The 14,078-nt window shown below is 39.0% G+C and overlaps 1 protein-coding gene across 1 annotated transcript; it reads left to right on the top strand.

Annotated features, from left to right (window-relative positions):
• Positions 1 to 21: 21 nt before the first annotated feature.
• On the top strand, positions 22 to 13,085 carry cenpt (centromere protein T). The gene is made up of 13 exons (XM_065243891.2): positions 22 to 291; positions 597 to 696; positions 3,314 to 3,452; positions 3,839 to 3,926; positions 4,010 to 4,152; positions 4,765 to 4,855; positions 8,263 to 8,411; positions 8,486 to 9,073; positions 10,550 to 11,452; positions 12,200 to 12,293; positions 12,364 to 12,510; positions 12,613 to 12,717; positions 12,803 to 13,085. The coding sequence occupies exons 1-13, from the start codon at positions 203 to 205 to the stop codon at positions 12,930 to 12,932; spliced, it is 2,766 nt and encodes a 921-aa protein (XP_065099963.1). The 5' UTR covers positions 22 to 202; the 3' UTR covers positions 12,933 to 13,085.
• The last annotated feature ends 993 nt before the right edge of the window (positions 13,086 to 14,078 follow it).

The raw sequence follows: 14,078 nt of genomic DNA, 5'->3' as shown, positions 1-14,078 counted from the left end.
GTGGCGGGAATGCACCTTTTAAGTTGGTTTGCCAATCGCCATAAAACCCTAGAAGAAGAAGAAGAACGAACGGGCGGGAGTTGCGATTGAGGTTCCTAAACGTACGGCTGGTCGATGTCTTCTACGTTGTTTACTTCAGATTAACCGCGGTGTAAAGTTAGATTTTTCATAGTTATTTTGTTTAGAAGAAAAACAAGAAGAGATGGATTCGGTGGACGAGGATTTATCTCCTCGGGTTTTGTTGCAGAAAGTCCTGCATACAGCGTTACCTCAATCTCCAGTTACCAGAAGGTGAAACAATCTACATAATATCATTTTAACTTCATTTAACGGTCTCTTTTACACAATGTTATACGGTTTATTGTGTTTAACAAGGTTGGGCAAAGTGTTAATCGAGGTATTTTGAATACAATGAAGATCATATAAATGCCGCATTTGCATATCCATAATGACATGACCTACTACTATTGTTTATGTAAACTGGTGAATTATTCCAAAATAATCTATAGTGAGTTAATGCCTTTGCAAGTATTACTGTCTACTTGTTCATATATGTAGAACTGGTTGTTTTAGGTGTTTTGTGTTGTGTGTTTTAGTGCGACCCGTGCACGCCGGAGTGTGCGACTGATAAACACACCTGGACTGGAAAGCCCTGGAGTCGCCTTGCGCCACAAACTCAAGAAAAAACTTCATCAGGTATCATTTCTTCTTTATATGCTACTTTCACACATTATCTGAAGTTATCTTGAATAAATGATTTCTAAATTTAGTTTTTCCATCACTTATCTGACACAATTTTGTGGGGTCATACTGTTGATAGATCTTAATTAGTTTTTAGGCCTGAATGTTATTTTACGGCTTCATTATGTGAATAAATTCTGCTTTTAAATTGCTAACTTTTACATAAAGCTTAATGTCAACTAGGTAAGTCAATATTGTAAATGGAAGGATGTATTTTTGTAGGCCAACCCGAAAGTTAGCTTCACATAGGTTCTCTCAGTAAAAAGTCAATGGGATTTTTTCATAATAAGCTAAAAAAATAAGCTCTGTGATCAACAAAAGGTTATGGATGATTATATGTTTGTCCATCAATATAAATCTTCACAAATTTACACAACGTTCATGAATATTAAAAATCTAAATGCACCTACTACACCTAAAAAGGTAACCTTATGCTATAAGGCTACGTTCATACTGCAGTCTGAAACGACCCAATTCCGATTTTTTTGCCCCTACGCGACCTGTATCTGATCTTTTCATGACAGTCTGAACGACACAGATCCGATCTTTTCAAATGTGACCCAGGCCACTTGGGTATGTGGTCCTGAATCCGATACGTATCCGATCTTTTGAAATGCGACCTTCGTCTGAACGGCCAGGCCACATGGATCCGACCCGTACGTCACTGATACGCTACAAACGTCATAATTCTGCATTGAAGTAGGCAAGAACGATAAGATAAACAACAACCATGGGCGACGTTGCTAACACTGCTCCACATCATTAAATTTTGGCCGTATGGGTGCACACGTTATATGATTTCACATATAACAGTGTTCTCCAAATATATTAATATATAGCATATTATTATAATGCTGCGAATAATATGTGAAGCAGCTTTCAATAAATATTTTTAAAATGCGTTTATAAATCCAACAACCCCTGTGACCGGTCGACACGTCCATAAGAGGTATGTTTATAAACCATTGCCTCTTTGTTTCTACATTTAAAAGACAAAGCTGGCAATTCTGGCTATACTTTCGTTCTTTTAATAATTTCTTCATTTTATTTATAAATCACTCTGGGTTATCTGATTTATCTATTTGGCTTGTGTTTTGTTTCCGTGCACTTGAGGCATTTTGCACATTTGTTCTGCACTTTGTTACTTCTAACCTTATTTTATAAAAAAAATTGTATTTATAATAAACGTAAATTCTGATCTAATTTAAGTCTGTAAATTTTGGATTGCTTTTCGTTGTATCGATGTTGCGCTATTGCGTGCTGGCCATGCTTGCGCATGCAATTTAGCCGAACGTGCTAGGTGCTCTTCGTCTCATATTTAGGAGTTCATCAAACTAAACATTAAAAAACGGATGTTTTTCGACGGGTATAAGTTTTTAAAATGTATTTAAAACAAACTGGTTATTTTGTCAAAAGTTAAACTACAAAACAGGTAAGCCGTTTCTTTAAATTTCGGTGCTGAAACGGAAAATATCTGCACCAAACCTATATTTATGCCTAACACGACTGTCTTCGTGTGTTCACTTTCAAATGATAGCAAAGAGATTCCTGAAATAAATAATATCATCAGGTCTTTCTGTATCTAAAGTGAATACAGAGATGATCAAAGTCAAAGCAAGGAAGCAGGTATTTCTATGCTAAATAATAACGCGAAGTGTCTATAAAATCATTAATTTCAGTGTTTTTCTTGTTATAAATTAACGTTTAATGAATTGTATATAAAGCTTAGTTTTTATCATTTACAGTAACAAACACAAATTATTTGTCATTTCTCATTTGTCGTTTTTTTTGTCATGACTGCTTTGACGCGCTAAATCTCCAAATTATATAAAAACACTGAATTGTAGCCGGAGTTTCCAAGGCAGGATCTCCTTTATTTTTTTTAGGTGTAGTTATCAAAATGTTTTTTGTGTGATGTTCTGTAGATCGTGGCTTTAAAATGATATGAGGAATAATTAAACAAATGTTACCTTACATTTTACATAAAAAAACAGAAGATTGTAATTGTGCTGGCTCCGTTGGGAAAATAACTTTAATATTGCAAAAAGAGCTCCACTGTTGACCACACCGTTGTTGACATCCATGTTTAACGTTAGCTTACAAGTGACGTCCTTAACCGTGGAGTACTCTTATGCGCATGCGGGTCACTTCTGGGTCATTTCACGTTCACACAGGAGATCACAAAAGGTCGCATTTTATTGGAAATGTGAACGGCCTTGCAAAAAAATCTTATTTTTTCAAAAAATCGGAATTGAGCATTAAGCCCTGCAGTATGAACGTAGCCTAAGTGAACTACACCACGGTCACTCAACTCCAACATCATCTCTCAAACTTTATTAAAAATATGTTCACTATTAAGGGAATACTCTGTGGATAAATCTTTTTGGGAATTCTGACGTTTTTTAAAATTTTCATGCATGATGGTTTTATTACATGATTATCTATGGATTAGCCTGTTTGGTTTGCAGCAGGGTGGAGTGGTCAGAGGAGAGAGATGAATGAGAGTTAAAGTTTGTCTACTTTTGTAGATTAAAGTTTTCCAAGTATTTAACTTTTTTTTGATCTGTTTCAGAATGCCAAGTCACCCCTCCCTCCACCTAAACGACAGAGGTCAATGGGTGGGAAGACAAATCCTCCGGCCGCTGCCACGCCCTCTCTATTCGATGATGACATCACGACTCGGGGTCTGCTTAGGGGAATCATTCATATGGGTGAGCAGACTTTTTTGACAAATTCACCATCTGATTCACTTCATTTGCAATTAAAGAGAAAGGAAACTAACACGGCACTACGGCAAGCACTAGGTGTCCGCTTTGACTGCTCCATCTTTAACTTTTCCATAAACTGCAAGCAGCAATTTGGTCTGCTTAGCATCGCGTGAACTATAACACACCTGTAGTCTCAGTTTAAGATGCACTCTTGTTGTTATGTGCACACTTCACTTTTCAAGAAAGATAATAAAGGACACTTTGACATAAATTCAATTGATCTGATCTGCTTCACAGAAACTCAAGATAATTAAGATGCTACACAATATGATTTTCTGTTAAGTTACTTTGCAAATGCTCTTTGGAAATAAATGAGTTGTCTTTTTTAGGCCCTGAGGAGTCTTTGCTGATGTCGGGTCAGCCTGCGCCACAGGAGGCAAATCCAGAGTCCAGTGTCTCCAGTGCTGGAGAGAGAACGTTTGTACCAGCTTCATTAGTCGTGTGATTGGTTTATTCACCTACCTTTGGAGATGTACTGACTCTTTTGTGTGTTTTCTTAGTGAAGGTCTGTCTGGGGCGGAGCTCTCTGATCTGACCCTACACACCGAACCCCTGACGCATGTGGTGAGAAAACTGAGTCGCAGAAAACCCCAGCGTGTCTTCAGTGTTTCTGCGTTTGAGAGAGAGCTGGACCAGCTGCCAGGTTCTGATCCATTCACACCTGTAGTTCTGTTGCTTTTGTTTATTTATTTATTATTGACGCCATTCTAGAGTCTATGGCTATATTCATTCAGTTATTTATACAAAGTTGATCTATTTGGCATCTCCAATTTACCTAACCTGCATGTCTTTGGACTGTGGGAGTACCTGGATTAACTTGCGCTAACACATGAAAAACATGCACATAGAAATACCTCCCAACCCAGCCAAGGCTCAAACCAGGGACCTTCTTGCTGTGAGCCATTTTGCAGTCCGCTTTTTTGTTATTTTGAAAGGCTCTAGCAACCATATGGCAGTTTTCATACTTCAGTTGCCTTTCCCTTATATGTGGAATCACTTTCATTGCAAACACTTCAGCTTGTATATACGTTAAGTTGTATCTGTGTCCCTTGAACTGCACCCTGGACGTTTCTGCAAAGACAAGCAACAATAAGAAATGCATTATTTTGTAGTTAAATATAAAGTGTGACTTTATCAGTAAAGCTAGTCGTGAACCTGAGTCTGAATCAGTGTGGTGAATCACTGATCTCAAGTGAGTGCCATAAAAAACAGCCTGAAATCGAAGTCATCTAATTATTGTCTCATAATTTTTCAGATAAATCTGTGGAGGAGGCTTCTGATAAATCTGTCTTTCGGGAGAAACCCAATGTGTCTCATGATTTGGATTCATCGGCTGGTTCAAAGAGGTAAATGCTGCTCGGTGGTTATTGGTTATGATTGTAAAACTGATAAGACATGCTATCGGTATTTATGCAGTATTTAGATAAATAACATGGACATGATCCTTAAGTCAAAGTCACAATGAAATTTAATTCGTGATTGTCTTATTTTACCCGTGGTGACGTACATCCCAGTCAAACGGCTTCTGAAATAAAAAGGTAGTACTGGACTTGAATTTGTCCATCGAGAACTGATTGGATCGTTTGAAGTTTGGTCATGTTGCTATTTGCTTATCCTGCAAAATTTTTCCGGACCCCGTCCACCTGCAATACCAAATGACCGGAAGTAAAGAGAAATTGTTTAGAGGAGAGGAGGCGATTTTAAGATTATAAGGGAACATTCAACAAATGACAGTTTTCATTTCAATTTAATTTAAACTTTAAAGGTTTTGGGGTAAAATTTGCAGGAATGTTTAAGGAAGAGTCCATAGTTTTAGGACGATGCTGTGACTGTTCTCTATTTTCTTTAAAATGCTTTTATCCAAAGCGGCTTGCAGTTCATTACACAATAAACATTTATCAGTCTTTATAGCCATGCCTCTGCCGAATTGTTTTTTTTTTTTTATCGCTGATGGGGACAAAAATTATCCCCCCATTGTGAGTAATGGCGCTTTTCCATTGCATAGTACCCCACGGTTTAGTTTAGTTTGGGTCGGGTCAGTTTACTTTTGGGAGCTTTTCCATTGGGTGCAGTACGTAGTACCCGATACTTTTTTTCGTACCACCTCGGTTGGGGTTCCAAGCGACCCGAGCTGATACCAAACGTGACGCGAAAACACTGTAGATCACTGATTGGTCTGAGAGAATCGTCACGTCATCGCTATAATGTAAATATTAGCTTTAGCTTACTGCTAGCTTGCGCTGTCTCAAGCAAACATGTTGTTATCTGTGTTCTGCTATAAGTTTCCAAACACCCTTTTAGCGATGAAAAACATCCACAGGTTGAGAATCCGGGACACCATAACAGTTTTTTCCAGACTTACAGTTTGTGGCGGCACATTCGCGACGTGCACGTCCGCATTATATATGCTTATATGCAACTTGAATGAGGCTCAGCGGAGCGCCGTCGACTGACGCCACGGGTCGGGTGTTTGAACAGAAACTGTCATGTGAGACAGAGGTAGTTATAAACGCGATGTGAAAACATCAATTTGTGGTGGCCAATTTTAATTTTGTGGCAGACTGAGAAATAAATGAATGTATGGGAATGTACAACAACGCTCTCACGTGTATGATGTCACAGCAGTAGGCAGCGTAAATATAACGACACGCCTATAATCCCTCCCACTCCGAAGTGATACTAAACTCGATGGAAAAGCTAACCACGCCAAAGTGAGGTGAGCTGACCCGACCCAAACTAAACTAAACCGTGGGGTACTATGCAATGGAAAAGCGCCATTACTATCATCAAAGGCTATATAAACGGCCTAAAATAAAGATATTTTTATAAAAGTAAAAACACTGTAAAAACAGATGCTAAAGCAGTGGTGTAGTCTAGATTTTTGTAGTGAGTATACTGTGATTTTTCCCTCTCACCCTTATGCTTACTCGTCCTAGCGTGACACCTCATAAGCAGCACCACACTCACAGATGCATACAGTATAGATATTCATGTGCATTCTGAAAGTGTACTCATAAACACATAAACTGAATGTGTTCTCTTTTTTTTTAAGAAAAAAAAGACTTTAGAGCCAATGGGTTTACAGCAGGGGAAACTGGACTGCTTTTTAGACTGGTTTAGTGTTAATCAACATCTAACTCCGGGACAAAAGTTATTTAACTGTTAATTAAAATTAAATAAATCTTCAATCTGTGGCTAACACATGCATTAAAGGAGAAAAAAATATTCAATTCTTTCAATAGCTATTATCTGACAACTATTGATAACATTACCATGTGTCATTTAATGGTGTAAATGTTTTTAATTAATACACATTAAAGATGACCATGAATTAACTCTAATTTGCATAGTCATTGATATAAAAGCTTATTTTTGCATATAATATAAGCATTGTCTAAAAATGAAAATAGGCTTATACTTAATTATTATTACAAGACCATCATGTAGCCTAATATTAGACACCCAAACCAAACAGAAGTTTAAGATCATATACATCTTGAACGTAGATATATAAATGAACACAGAGAAGAGAAGTTTAACACTGTGAAGCACAAGCAAACATGCAGAGGAACTGAAGGCAGCTAAAAACCATCAGGATATAATCACGGGCTTATTTTATTGCATTTGGAGCCTTACCTCCAGATAAAGTAATAAACTGGACTGATGATTTAAATGTTGTTTACTCACATGTGCGTTGTAAACTCTATAGATTTTTTGTTGCAGCACTCGTTCACTTCTCTGGACTGTTTGTTTTCAGTGTCGCGTGAGCAGCTACACTGCAGGTTCGACTTCATTTGGCGCTAAGCAGACTTCTTGGTGATGTCAAAGTACCGCGAGAGCGAGTCAAAGCAGATTTCTCCATGTGATAACTGGAGTCTCTCTCGCGGTACTTTGCTGTCACTCGCCAGTCTGCTCCCCAGTTACTTTCGCGTCACTATAGTAATCTGATTTCATAGAAATTCGTACGCCGATCGGATCGCGCAGTTCGGCATGAAGTATATAGCCTAATATGTATTTCAACCCGTTAAAGTAGCAAGTGTAGCATGCTAATGGTCAATGCTTCACATCTATATTATGACTAAACTTAAATATTTCACAAAACCATGCTGTTACGCATCCTCGCGCTATTTTTAGTGGGTATACGGAAATCCTTGACAATTTCTAGTGGGTATACGGCGTATATCACGTAGACTACACCACTGTGCTAAAGTGCTATACAGGAGCAGATGATAAACTACAGTAGGGTGTATATATAGCGAAAATGTATATGTAGTTTAAAATGGTTATAATATAGTTTATGTTTTACATTTAAAAATAGGGATGTAACGATTCAACCGTGTGTCCCATTAAAAATGCCTGTCTGAAATCGATTCTGAATCGCAAGGTTGCGATTCTTTGTTTCACGCACAGCTTGTGTGTGTGTACTACGGCATTTGGTCAGTAGGAAGTCCTTATCAATCTAAAATCATAACGAGTCGGCGTCATTTATAACGTGCATTTAAAAAAGCAACCCTCTTTAAACAAAATCATTTAAAATATTCTTTATTATCATGAAAATACCTGAAACAATTGGAAGAACAGTGATATAAATATTCCTGTAGACATTTCCTGGAATAGCATTCGTAATGCTACTTCTTCTGTGGCACAAAGAGAGTTTCTGCATGGGAGCGCCCCCTGGCACATTTGCACGGTTAATCGTTACACCCCTATTTAAAAATGTTTGAAATGTGTTTTTTGTTTTATTTTCTAACAGTGGTCTGAACCTGACTCTAAAAACCCCCTTTGTGGATAAGCGCACTGAGAGGGCGGGGCTCCAGCGGAAAGTGTCCAATCGGAAGCTGCCTTCTGTCGATTCGTTTGATGAGGCCGTCCAGAGATGTCTAGAGCAGGCACCTGACCAAGGTTTGCACACAGACTCTGAGTTACGCATTATTCATCATAGTCTCCCCATATCTGACTCTTTATCGTTTCTTTAGATCATTCTCAGTTTCAGGATGGAAAAACTCTCGAAGATTCTTCATGGCAGAAGTTCACGCTTGGCCTAAATGACGTCACAGAACTTTACGCCCAGCCTTCCGGATCTACTGTTGAGCTGAAGAAAGATGACACGGCGGTACAAGATGCCGAACCAGAGAGAGATGCTGAGAGCAATGACCTAGAGACCGAAGAATACCAAGAAAACAAACTGAGTTATGTTGATGAAATTCATGATGTTCCAGAATCCATTATCCAAGAATACCAAGACCATGAGGTGGAATCGGCATTACAGGATGAGGACGAGATGCTGCCTTCATCCCAAGAAGAAGCAGCAGGTGATGTGTCTTTGAGTCCTGAAGATGAGATCATGCTTGCTCCGACACAGGCGATGACGGAGTCTACACCTGAATTTCAAGATGCAGAAACACACGAGCCAGAGACTGAGGAAGACATGGATACATCACCGGGTTTGGAGCGAAAAACACGCCGAGCTCACCGATCAGAGGGTGGAGGTGGGGTCCTTAGAATTCCAGCAGGACAGAGAGTCACAAAGAGTTTCGGGGCTGGACTGAACCCCAGAGAAAAAGGTTTGTTTTGCAAACATTAAAAATGCAGGGTTCCCACGAGTACTTAAAATCCTTTGTGAGTTTTTGAATATGGAGGGGGGAAATTCAAGGCCTTGGAAAGTTTTTGAAATTATACATAAATAGATTCGGGGAAGAGGTAAGACAGAGAATTGGGATTGGGCCTAAGTCAGTGGCGGCGTTTCAAGAAAACCTAGGGTATGGCAAAAATTCTTCGTACAAGAAGGCCATTTAAATAACGAATCTATGAAACCATTATATCCATATGTGTACATACTCCACCAACCTGTATAAAATCATATTATAATTGCACGGATGTACACTTACTGACAACAATACGGAAGCAATACAAATGAAAAACAAAAATAGAAATCCTGGTTGTTTAAAATGCTTTTCAAATGTTGTCATTCTTAACTAAGTGCAACTCCAGCAACAGATAAACTAAAACAAGATAATATCAAAACATACTGTAACATCCCTTCACAAATCTTGTCATAACAGCCGCCAATAAACACTTATAAAAACACAATAAAGACTTTTAATGATGTGATAGAGCACACGTAGTTAACCCAGCCAGCTAACCAAAGACTAAAACACTAAATAAAACTCTTAGTAAAACAGGGCTAAATGCAAAAACAAGTCTTACCTTTTGTCGTCGTGCAGTTTTTATTCCACAAGTCGCCGTATTCAAAAACGTGCGCAAATAATTAATACACTTCGACTGGGCTACAATTTCCCAGTGTAAGAACATGTTTATTTATCCACAGAGAACAAATCATATTACTTCTGGAATAATGTATGCAATATGCATTGCGCGAGTGTGGGGGAGAACCGGGAGTCTGTTTGAATGTTAAAACAAAAAAAGGAGTTTACTTGCGAAAATAAAGATTATAACAACAGCGGTCATCATGAAACCTCCTGCACAATTCAAGCTGCGCTGCAAGAACGACAGGCTGATGACATCAAAGTACCGCGAGGGTGAGGTGAGAAATCATGGGAAGAGTTTGCTTTCAAACCGCTCTCGCGGCACGTTGATGTCATCCACATGTCGGTTCCTGTATTATAGCATGAAGTCGAGCACACGCGTAAATTATCCATATTAGTGATGTACCAATGTTCAGATATGTTCTACTGAAAATATTTAATATTATTTTTAATGAGCTTCATTATAGCCTGTTGATTTCTGGTGTTTTGTCTGACTGCTAGGGTATGGCAACTGCCATACCCTGCCATACGCAAACGCCGCCCCTGGCCTAAGTCCTTGTATTTGAGGGTATTGGACCTGGAAAGTCTTTGAATGGTCCTTGAATTTGTTAACTTAGGTGTGGAAACCCTGAAAATGTGAAGGAAAATTAATCGATAGCTGTGTATTCTAATATGGAAAATAACATTATAATCACAACCAGTTGAAAGTCATTAGAAACTATTGGTCATGTGGTGTGGAACTTTAATGATTTAAAGGACTTGAATGTGTTTCAGATTATCTGGAGTTTGTTAACAGGACAGGAGAGAACTTTCAGGATGTTCCTGATGAAGAGATTGAACCACAAGGCAGCCATTTGTCCCCTCTACTTAACCTCACGACAGAGGTCACCAGTGAGCAAAGGTCACAGCAACGTGATGCTAGTCTGCATGGAGAAGATATGCCAGATGTTGAAGGGGCAGAAGCCATCACATCTGAGCAAGGATCACGGCATGAGACTAGCCTGACCGGAAAAGATTTGCCAGAAGCTACCACATCTGAGCAAGGATCACGGTATGAGACTAGCCTGACCGGAAAAGATTTGCCAGAAGCCACCACATCTGAGCAAGGATCACGGCATGAGACTAGCCTGACCGGAAAAGATTTGCCAGAAGCTACCACATCTGAGCAAGGATCACGGCATGAGACTAGCCTGACCGGAAAAGATTTGCCAGAAGCTACCACATCTGAGCAAGGATCACGGCATGAGACTAGCCTGACCGGAAAAGATTTGCCAGAAGCTACCACATCAGAGCAGGGATCACGGCATGAGACTAGCCTTAGCGGAAAAGATTTTCCAGAAGCCACCACATCTGAGCAGGGATCACGGCATGAGACTAGCCTTAGCGGAAAAGATTTGCCAGAAGCCACCACATCTGAGCAGGGATCACGGCATGAGACTAGCCTTAGCGGAAAAGATTTGCCAGAAGCCACCACATCTGAGCAAGGATCACGGCATGAGACCAGCCTGACCGGAAGAGATCTGCCAGATATTGAAGGTGATGATTTCCAAGAGGAGGAGAGCCAATCAGAGGATGAGGACATGATGGATTCTGAGCCAGTCAGTCAGAGCCCTGAACCGCATTCACCTGCTCCGAGTGAACAGGAAGATGACGACGATGATGATGCACGCAGTGCAGGTGTCTGTGCAGTCCACATGTGACTTTAAAGGAAAACACCACTGTTTTTTTTATATTTTACTATGTTCTTACCTCAACTTAGGTGAATTAATACATACCTATCTTTTTTCAGTGCGTGCACTTAATCTTTGTACAGCGCCTCGTGAATGTGTTAGCATTTAGCCTAGCCACATTCATTCCTATGGCTCCAAACAGGGATGAATTTAGAAGCCACCAAACACTTCCATGTTTTCCCTATTTAAAGACCGTTACATGAGTAGTTACATGAGTAAGTATGGTGGCACAAAATACAACTTTTGTTTGGAGCCATAGGAATGAATGGGGCTAGGCTAAATGCTAACACGTTCACAAGCGCTGTACAAGGATTAAAAGTGCATACATTGAAAAAAGATGGGTATGTATTAATTAATCTTAGTTGAGGTAAGAACATAGTAAAATATTGAAAAACGGTGGTGTTTTCCTTTAAATACTATATTATTTTTTATTACTACAAAATTTTCATGACCATTTTTCACCTTTTTCTTAGTTTTGATCGCTGTGGTCCGGTGCTCAGACTTTTTGTAATAGACTTGTCCTTTAATATTATCGTCCTTTAAAAGCTGTATTACACATATTCCTAAAACAATCCACCCAGAAATTATCTCAGATTTTGTTTAAAATGATTTTGCTGTCTGAACTTAATGTTTCTAAATGTTTGTTCACAAATCAGATCTGCTTTTGCATGAAGTGTTTGTTTGTTCGTTTCAGAGCTGTCTATGAAAACTCCCGCTTTTGTGAAACAAAAGAGAGTGATCACAAATGCTAGTGCTCAAGCCACAGTCCTTAAAGAATTGAATTCTGGGTAATTAACAGACATCATTCCACTTCTCCATTTCCAGTGCTTTGTGTAATGCAAAGCTCTTTATTCGCAGTCCCGCACCTCAGGTTACCAAACGTCGGCCCAGACAGAAGCGCCAGACCGGCTCCGATGTTCTGCCCAAGAGTTACGTCATGAGCGTCTTCAGACACTTTGCCAAAACAAAGGTTGCCAGTAACGTCTACCCTGCCATTAATGAAATGTAATATACCACCTGTGTGACATATTCAATTCAAGTTTCACTTAGTAGTTCACTCAAAAAATTTTGAACTAACCCCTGAGATTATTTTTTTGTCTGTTTTAGTCTCAAGAAATACTTTAAACGGCTCGCAGATGATCTGGAAGTCTATGCTACTCACGCCAAACGTAAAACAATTGAGATTGAAGATTTTGAGCTCCTTATGAGAAGGTAAGACGACTCTGATAAAGATTAATGAATCGTTCACCTGTCTTAGTGTTCCGCTGCAGTGTTGGTCTGTGTTTTTTTTTCTCAGGCAAGGCTTTGTGACTGACAGCATGCCTGTCAATATATTAATAGAGAAATATCTTCCACTGGAGTATCGCAAACTTCTCATTCCTGTGGCGACCAGTGGAAACAAAGTCGTCCCAAATCCAAAGAGGTGAACATGCAAATGTGAAGTTAATCCAATAAAGCTTTGCATATCTATTCTTCTAAATATATTCTTATTTGTCAATGTAAATGTCTTGTGTTCTAGATAAGGATGATTTTTGTAATATATTGCTGCTGTTAAAAAAATAAATTCTTGATGCATTTAATTTTTGCCTTTTGCAATAAATTTCTATTTTTACACGCTACGGCTTTCACTACACGGTTATCGTGGCCAAAAGATCAATTTTGCTATTTAAACGTTGGAAATAATTCTGTCAAATACATTTTTGTATGTATTTGTCAAGGAATTGTACTCCAAAAAAAACGAAAGTTGGGAGACAGAATGAGTGTGTGTGGTATTGACACAGTATTAATAATTATGGTTTAATATTATTTTATATTACGGTAATTGACGATACAGGTAAATACATTGTCGATACCAGTAAAAAAAATTTTTGTTTGTTTTTATTAAAGCCCAGTACAAATTTAAAGATGATAATCTGGCTGAATTTAGGCCGATTTTTTTCCACCTTATGCTGGGTACACACCAAAAGGTAATCAGGCTGATATAGCTAAAGTTTTACGTCCTCACGCGAAAGTTTCACGTGCTCATGCGATAGTTTCAGGTGCGCACGCGATAGTTTCGTATGGGCACATGAAACTAAACTTTTGATTTTTTTACTCCAATGTCACCTTATTCCGAGTTCAGACTGCACGATTTTCAAAGTAGTCGGGTCACAGATCTTTTCATACTGCATGATTATCTGGGGTAGCGTTATGTCACTGCTGTTTTCACACTGCACAACGGATCGGCGACAGCGGTTTTCACACGGCATGACTTTAACATAGGAAGAATCGCCGACAACTTTGTCCCGGTCCGCAAACTACGCCTCACATCCAAACGCACGCGAGAAGTGACAAGGAAGCAACGCGAGGTTGCGCGTGTGAGACCGGAGTTCTCACGTGACACTGTGTATTATTATTATTATTATTATTATTATTATTATTATTATTATTATTATTATTATTATTATTATTATTAAAAAGTGTTAGCTCGCAAGAAGCTTGCAATACACACTGCATGCGCTCATTTGTAGCAAAGATGAAAGAAAAGAAGCCCTTTTCTTAACCAAATCCATGCTTGCTGATATTATGGGCTG

Source organism: Paramisgurnus dabryanus, chromosome 18 (genome assembly GCF_030506205.2).
Source record: "Paramisgurnus dabryanus chromosome 18, PD_genome_1.1, whole genome shotgun sequence".
Taxonomy (NCBI): Eukaryota; Metazoa; Chordata; class Actinopteri; order Cypriniformes; family Cobitidae; genus Paramisgurnus; species Paramisgurnus dabryanus.
This window is presented reverse-complemented; position numbering and strand designations above follow the sequence as displayed.